This window comes from Arachis duranensis, chromosome 3, assembly GCF_000817695.3.
Source record: "Arachis duranensis cultivar V14167 chromosome 3, aradu.V14167.gnm2.J7QH, whole genome shotgun sequence".
Classification (NCBI taxonomy): domain Eukaryota; kingdom Viridiplantae; phylum Streptophyta; class Magnoliopsida; order Fabales; family Fabaceae; genus Arachis; species Arachis duranensis.
This window is the reverse complement of record NC_029774.3, coordinates 13,703,640-13,711,946: the sequence shown is the minus strand read 5'-3', so window position 1 is coordinate 13,711,946 and position 8,307 is coordinate 13,703,640. Positions and strand designations below refer to the sequence as shown.

The window sequence follows — 8,307 nt, the reverse complement described above, 5'->3', positions numbered from 1 at the left end:
AGCACAAGTCAACTTTAAAAAACTCTATTTTAAATGTTTTCGAAAGTATTCTGATCTTTTAAAAACTGCCAGTAGTCCAACATAAATATATGATCCTTTTTATTTACCAAATACAAAATAAAAATTTGAGCTTTTAAAAAATACAAACACCTTTTTAAAATATTTTACCACACTAAACTTAAAAAATGAATGATAACATACAAATATAAATTCATACAGAGACATACAAATATTCATTTTAAACCATATAAATTATTATTTAATAATGTTAGTGTCACTATTGATATATATATGTGTAGTTATTTTTAATCACAAAAACTTAATCTGTACAAAACAAATCTTTACCGTAGTCCTTCCCAACTTAAAGACTTAATTAGAAGTGCTTGAGTTATAGTAACTTAATTGAAAATCTTTTGTATAACAAAAGCATTATAAACTTTGAAACATAACGAACTAATTAAAATTTGAGTGATCAGACTATATATATGAGTAAACCTCGCAATTCCACTAAATAAATAAAACATTTATAAATAAATGCATAATATACATGCATACAAATAAAGATAGATTCTAGTATATCTATATTTATGATAATTATGATAATTATATAAATGTTATTAAATTTTTTTTTAATATTTTGATGATAAAATAATAAAAAATATTATTTTAATTTTAATAATATTTTAAAATACCATTACCACTCTAGTACAAATATTCTAGAATACGCCAAAAATAAATACATATTTGATTGTGTCAATGCTATCTATCATATATAATATGAATTTAAAAAAAAATTAAATTAATTTTTTTTCATGAACATAAAAATATCTGTTATCATCATAATTTTTTATTTTATTTATAAATATAAATATATAGAGTGAGGACTCAGGATGATGGCGGTGTCGATAAGCAAGTTATTTTATTTGATTATTCCAAATACCCGGCGCAAAAAGCGGATACTCCATGTGATGCCTGTTCTCCCAAATTTCTTCTATTTATATGCTTCATATTTCATCAACTTTCCTTCCTCCACCCCCCATGTGTTTGTGTTAATGCTCTTGTTGCTTTTTTATTTGTTGACTCATTTCTTTTTCATCATCACACACACCAACATAATAACATGGGGAATTGCTTGAGAACAAGCAACATTTCAGCACAAGTTCATGATGAGAATAACTATGAAGCAGCCAAAGTAGTAGTTGAGCATGTAAAGACACCACCATCTTCATCATCATCAAAGTTAGAAGAAGAAAAAGAAGCACAACCAAGCATGAAGGTCAAGAAGGTAAGGTTCAAAACACAGGATGATATTATTGATGATGAAGGTGATAATGATGATAATTCTAGAAATGGGGTTGTGAGGATTAGAGTTGTGATGACTCAAGAAGAGTTGAAGAAGATGTTGAGAAACAACAACAACAACAATGATCAGAACAATAATACGACATTGGAAGAATTACTAAGTGTTGTGAAGTTGAGAGGAGGAAGAGTTTTTAAGGTTAGTGATGATGATGATGATGAAGATGGAGACATAAATCCTTGGAGGCCATCTTTAGAAAGCATTCCAGAGGACATAGCTACTTAGCTTGTTGATTCTGTAGTTTCAATTATTTGTTGTGTCTAACAATATATATCTATATATGTAAACAATTTGACCCTCTTTTTTGTCACTTGATGTAGGAGTGTGTATTGAACTCCATATCAATGAAGTAATGTATTGATTTTGACTTGAAAGATTGATGGAAATGTATGTGGGATTAAGGATGTAATTTGTGTTTTGTTGGGCGGTATTGTTTCCTTAAAAAAAGATTCATTTTGTTTGGATGAGATATTAAGAAATAAATAAGAATTATAGTTTATGGTTCTCCAATTTATTCCTTCTGGAAAGTTTTGAATACATTAATGTCTTCTAACAAAATGGTGGTGTTAATTACAAGTGTCTTCTTTTTATTTTGTTTTATTTTTTTTTATCAATATTCGTATCCTATTAGTATTATCATAAATATAACTAATCAATATTCGTATGATCGTATCCCTGTATTTATCATATTTGTACTAGTTTATGAACTCAAGATCAGCTTATAAACCTTTAGTGAATCCACATTGAGTTTTACATTGTCTTATACTTATGCATGTTATAAGACAGGAGATGAGACATGTACTGAATCTTTCTTTTTTAATTTTTGTACAGTAGACATTTTTCATTTATTATAGGCTAAGATATATTATTGTCCCGAATATTTGAAATAAATATCAATATTGTTTCTCCTATTCTTTTCATACTATTTATGTGTCAAACATTTTAACTCAACATTATTCTATTATTAACTAAATAAGAAAATTACTAATGAAAGTTCATGTATAATAAGTATTATGTGTGACAAACTCCTATAATATCATTATTGTAAATAAATTTAAAAATAATTGAAAAACAATAAAAATAAAAAACATAAAATAATGGAAAATGAACTTAAGAAAATTTAGGATATTGTAGTCTTCTTCCTCACTCTACATCAAATTATTATATTTATATAAAACCACGTTTTTCTCTACTACATTGCAGAAAAAAAATAGAATTTGAAAAAATATATAAAATCTAAGTATTTTAATGAAGTTAAGAGTGAGAATAACATTGAATAACTTTTGAAAGATTTAGAACATAAATAAAACAAAAAAAAATTAGAAACAATTTTGATATTTAATTCAAACATTTAGGATAAAAATTATTTATCCTTTGTTATATCTATACTTATATATACTACAAATAGGATTTTGTAATTGCACACAATTTTTAACCCCTAAGCTAAAGTTATTCTCTTTGGAAAAGTATGAAAAGCCAATGGAATCAACGGGAGTTTATGAATTATTAGAGATATAATTATTAGTGTTACATTTTTCCATCAGCTGAAGTTTTTCGGAAGAGTAGTATCATGATATGGTATTAAAGTGCTAAATTCGAAAGGTCAAGAATTCAATCCTTAGTGAACCCAAAATCAGTTTAAATTTTTTGGAAGATGTTTATTATCCCATTGTACAAATAATCCATTGTCTCCCTAGCGAGACTTTTTGTCTTTTCAGCTATACTCTAAAAAATTAATCAATTATGGTGACATAGTTGTGGTGCCCAGGAAGGCGTTAGTACCAATAACTAGCTACAATTTTGGACAATATAATTACAAATTTCAAATCTTATATACGTCCATAAGCTATGTTCTGTGTTAAGTAAATGTGTGAGTTAGGTTCATGTCTGTTGTGACTTCCTGGAGGGTCATTTAAATATAATAGGCTGTTTGGTGATCTAGGATGTCGAGTATAATTGTCTAGTTATTAAGGGTTGGATGTAACTGCCAAATTATTATTGCAATGTAGAAGCAACTGCATGTTGCACAGACAGAAGTGAATTCAGATCCTATAAGTGAGGAAAATGATAAAAGTAATAAAATAGGAGATTAATCCGTATTAAATTTATAACTCTCATCGAATGTAAATCCCACAATCTTTATTTAAGAGTGATAAACCACTCTTAAATAAAGATTAGGGCCAAATCCTCAATATACAATCACTTATCTGGATACAATACAAAGACTCAGTTTTTGGTAAGACAGATCGATTGATTGAAAAAGAGGACTAAAAAAGTCAGTGTCACACCAAAACTCATCCACTTATTAGCTGCAAAAGTTAATTACACGCAATTTGATAATAACATCGCTGAGATTTCAGATTCCAAACAGATGCAGTTATGCTAAGCACTAAACACCAAGTTAGTGCTAAATTGTAAAATTATTAAGCTGAAATTAACACAACTACAGAAATGCACATTCACAACATCAAAAAGAGATTCGATGCTGATTGAAGTTCCTTAGGACTGAGAAGTATGCCTCTCTGATCAAGCAAGCTTCACCTGGAAATACTACATGTTAATATGCTATTCACACTATAAAAGTTCTGAACAAATGGTTCAATCAAATGCAAACCAAGATAACGGACCACACTTGGCTCTAATAATTGCAACCATAAAAGAATCAAAACTCAAATAAAGGTAAAATTACCTCAGGTACAAAGCGTGATGTTCAGGTATCAGTTGTGACTAAGATCATAGTCGGTGGAGCAAATGACGAATGCCCATATATGTGTGATAGGTAAGGGCTAAGCCAGAAATCTCAAGAACAAGCAGGTTGAGTTTTGATGAGTAAAACAGGAAATCATAGAAAGAACCAAAGGTGAGACTGATCAAGCCCATTTTCATATATATCATGTAAAACAACAAGATGACAGCAGATAAGATGACTCCAGTGATTCTGTTGAATATTGAAAGTGTGGAAGATAGCTGTGGCTCATAAACAGGAAGATGAGGAGATAACGGTCGAAGACCATAAGCCTTTGTCTCATTGTTGGAACTCGCAACAGTACTCTTAACACGGAAATGATTAACCAATCGACCATCTGCAACTCCGGGTCCCTGTTGAAAAAGTAAGCATAATCAGCCACATGTGGAAGCCAGAGACAGAAAAAATTCAACTTGATCAGTCATAAATTTGAAGTTTAGGACTCACGGTCATCAATTGCATTGGACCCTTGACAGCACCAATACCATATCCAGCTCTAGCCAGTGCAATGGTGTCCTGTCCAAAAGCATTGTAACTTTGGCATAAGAGAACAATTCCAGCGGGTTAGAAACTAAACAGAGTTGAAGTCAATGATCATTTATCGGATCCTTTGGTAAAATGGCATGCAGTGGATCCCTTTTCTAATAATAGAAAAGGATAAGACTAAAAGCAAAGGAATTGTATTTGATGCAAAATGGTGCTCAGTCCTAAGATCAGCAAGAACCTCCCAATATTTATTGCTCCAAACTACTTAAAACCTTTTTGTTAACATTTTCAAACTCCAAAAACCAAGTTTGATGGAATCAGTTAGAAATTGTCTTAGGAACTCGAAATTTGAAGAACCAGTTCTGAGATAATTAATATTTTACTCTAAACTAATTCAAAACAAATCAACACAATTGTCTTGTATCTAGTCAGGTTTTAACTACACAGGAGCTTCCCTATTATTCTCCCATTCTCTCTCTTCGATATGATTTATAGAATTTAAAATTCAAACAAGTATTTTGACATTAAACTACTCGAATGTTATACATAATTTTAATTTGACATAGATTTGCAGATTTAGCAATTTTCAACTTGGAACAGTTCTAACCCCCAAAAATTATAATAGTAAACCATAGAAGCTAATATAATGATGAATAACTTTCATAAAGGTGTACAGCTACATGGTTCCTCGGTATTTTCTCCGAAATAAGTACAGTAGTCAATGTAATTCAGCTTGTTTTATATTATTTTCCTTTGATTCTAGTCTAGAAATCTCACCAAAAAAGATGTCTATCCTAGACAACTAATTAAAAAAAAATTCAAACTACTTTTTCACAAGCAACTACGAAACCAATATATATTTTAAAAATGATACACCATCGTGTATTGCTGAAAGTATGAATGGCATGAAAATAATGAGAATGTCACATACCAAAAGATTGACCTTCGTAGTAGAACCATTTCCAAGATTGTTAACTCGGTTTCCGATAGCAGGAACCCTATCGAGATTTCCGAAATCGCGAGCACTGGGTTTTGAGGGACCAATCAAGTTTCCGTTGGAAGGTTTTTCATTCGCTGATAAAAAATCAGAATCAAACGATTAGGATTAAAACTTTGAATGCATAATAAGCATATCGATTGGAAGGGTTGCTTCAACTAAACATCTAAACATGCAAATCCCCAATCCCCCCTCCCCTCTCTTCCCAATAAAAAAGAATGAAGAGATTCGTAATCACAATCGCCGTAGTAATGCTATTTGTATTCCAATTTACCTTGTGGATAACCTAACTATTCGCGTCTCATCAACATTAGAATAAAACAAAAGCAATTAAAAAAAGAGATAGGGAAAATGGAGAGAGGGATGCGGTGGAAGTACCGGGGGAGTGAGAGTTGGTGCGGTGGAAGAGTGGAGGGAGGGGTCCGATCTGAGGAGGAGGAGAGGCGGTGGGATAGAAGGTTCTAGAAAGAGAAGAGTTGAAGGAAGAGAAGAGCTTGGCCCTGCTGGATCTGAGGAGTGAAGAAGACATGGTCGCTGATGCTCGATTGCAAAAGCGCAAGAGAAGAGAAGAGAAGAGAAGAAAATGGAGGAAGAGGAGTGGGATCAATGTTTTGTATGGGCGTGTGGAGAGCCACTGACCCACTGTGAACTAGGGCTATTTGCCACGTCACACTCAGCAATTAATTTTGTTATTTAATAATACTAAAAGTATTAAATTTTTTTCAATTGAAGTTTTTTTTATATGATCGAAGTTGGAGTTTAATTTTGATGTATTAATAGTATAAAATACAATTGTGCAATTAAATTCGTTTTTGGATGATTATTTACGTAGTTAGTGTAAAAAATAATTATTTTGCTAATATGTGTTATATAATTAGATGCATATGCAAATCTGTTTTACATTGATAATGCATTAAAATTAAACGTATATCAATTCTACATAAAATTTTGAGTTAAATCTTAAAGTGATTCCTGAACTTGTAATCGAATTTCGAACTTGTCCCTAAACTTAAAATTGCTCCCAAAATTTGTCCTTGAACTTAACAACGATCATTCCTGGGATATTTTTTGGAGATGGTTTGATAACGTGGTTGGATGGAAACTATGCTGGACTTGTAAACGCTGTCGTTTCCTTTCTAGCCCCAAATACAATTAAAACGACGTTGTTTTAAGTATTGAGCGAGGTTTAATGCGTTGGTGTTATTGTGCCTCTGTCTCTCACGGAGTCTCTTCTTCTTCTCCTAATCCCTACAACTACCTCGCAATTGCTGGCGCGGCCATTGCAGCAACAACAGTAATTTTTTAACATAGAATCTCTGTTTCGAATAGACACTACAACTCTCTCACAGTCGGAACTTTATGCCCTGACTTTCTCCTCCCTCTCCATCTTCGATTTCCACTCCACCCATTGCCGCCTCGTCACTCCCAAAATCAACCCTTCTCTCTTCAATGAGAGCACAAGATGTTGCCGCCATACATACTTCCGTCCTGGCCGCCTCAAGTCCTCTCCCACCGGCCGCCGATGCTGTGCTGCTAGCCTCCTGCGCTAAGTTGTCTTTTCTCCCTTTCAATGACCTTAGAAATGTCGAGAACCATGTGATCGATTATCTGAAATAGTTTATTAGGGAAGATCCAAAATTCGACAGTTTGCTCTGCCTTCTTCCAATTCCGCGCTGGTTGCCTACTATGGAGGTGATGCTGCTGAGGGGAAAGGATAGCTTGCTATGGTGAAATTTGAGGAGAAAAAGAGGAAGAGAGGGCGGAAGCTGAAGGTGAAGATGAACTTGAAGAAATCCTATAGTAGGATGGAGATTATGAACATGGAGGGGTAATCAATCTGATGAGCTAGCGAAGGCAGAGGATCACATTTTCTATACCTTAAATTGGGATTAGATTATAAACCAATAATACGAATTAAATTGAGTCAAAATCTTATAATTGTCACGTAATATAGCTGTTGGTTGTCCACCGTGATTTCCCTCCATACACGTCATCACTCCTTTCACAAATATTCATCGAAAAATATCTTAGGACGACCGTTATTAAGTTCGGGGACAAATTTGGAACAATTTTAAGTTTAGGGACGAATTCGAGACTCGATTGCAAGTTCAAGAACCACTTTAAGATTTAATCCTAAAATTTTATATTTTTCTTTTGATATTTTTGTTATTTAGAGGATTGAGAAAAGGTGGAAACTCACGTGCATTTTGTTTTCATGTGAATTTGATAGTTAAAAATCGTTAGATGATAATGTAGTTAAATTTGTTAAACTATCTAATGATTATCAGCTATCAATTTTATTTGAAGACGATTGTACGTGAGTTTTAGCTTTGAGATAATGAAAACATTATCAAAATCTTAAATTCCTCCGCTCTTAAATATTTTGATTGTAGGAAATTCTTTAGAATATATTCCAAACCTTGGTTGCATAATGTAATCTTTCTCCTTTAAACAATGATATAGCTTCTACTTCATTGACATTACAACAGCCTTTGTTTTCATCATAAGTAAAATGTCATAAAGAACAACATTAACTCGTGACGAAAAGAAAGCACCATTCTATCATTCCACTGTTGGTTGTTCAACCTTCAAAACCTTGAGCGGGCACATGTGCACACGTTGCAAACTTTACCCGACTGATTCAATCTCACTATTCATTTTGCTTCCATGTATACAAATTTATGAATATTACTTTCGCTAATCAGTTTCATTTTTTCG

The 8,307-nt window shown here is 32.5% G+C and overlaps 2 protein-coding genes across 2 annotated transcripts; one reads left to right on the top strand and one right to left on the bottom strand.

Annotated features, from left to right (window-relative positions):
- The first annotated feature begins 924 nt into the window (after positions 1-924).
- On the top strand, positions 925-1,870 carry LOC107477795 (uncharacterized). The gene has a single exon (XM_016097861.3). It carries the CDS (start codon positions 1,121-1,123, stop codon positions 1,583-1,585), a length of 465 nt encoding a protein of 154 aa, XP_015953347.1. The 5' UTR covers positions 925-1,120; the 3' UTR covers positions 1,586-1,870.
- A 1,772-nt stretch (positions 1,871-3,642) lies between these two features.
- On the bottom strand, positions 3,643-6,201 carry LOC107477767 (uncharacterized). Its single transcript, XM_016097838.3, has 5 exons — positions 5,968-6,201; positions 5,524-5,666; positions 4,554-4,622; positions 4,050-4,459; positions 3,643-3,901 (listed from the first exon to the last, which is right to left on the bottom strand). The coding sequence occupies exons 1-4, from the start codon at positions 6,116-6,118 to the stop codon at positions 4,094-4,096; spliced, it is 729 nt and encodes a 242-aa protein (XP_015953324.1). The 5' UTR covers positions 6,119-6,201; the 3' UTR covers positions 3,643-3,901; positions 4,050-4,093.
- Between the last annotated feature and the right edge of the window lie 2,106 nt (positions 6,202-8,307).

Coding starts and splice junctions, on each gene's coding strand:
- LOC107477795 (XM_016097861.3), top strand. CDS start 1,121: ATGGGGAATTGCTTGAGAACAAGCAACATTTCAGCACAAGTTCATGAT.
- LOC107477767 (XM_016097838.3), bottom strand. CDS start 6,118: ATGTCTTCTTCACTCCTCAGATCCAGCAGGGCCAAGCTCTTCTCTTCC. Junction 5,667..5,967: donor CACCAACTCTCACTCCCCCG/GTACTTCCACCG, acceptor ATTTTTTATCAG/CGAATGAAAAACCTTCCAAC. Junction 4,460..4,553: donor GTCCAATGCAATTGATGACC/GTGAGTCCTAAA, acceptor CTTTTTCAACAG/GGACCCGGAGTTGCAGATGG.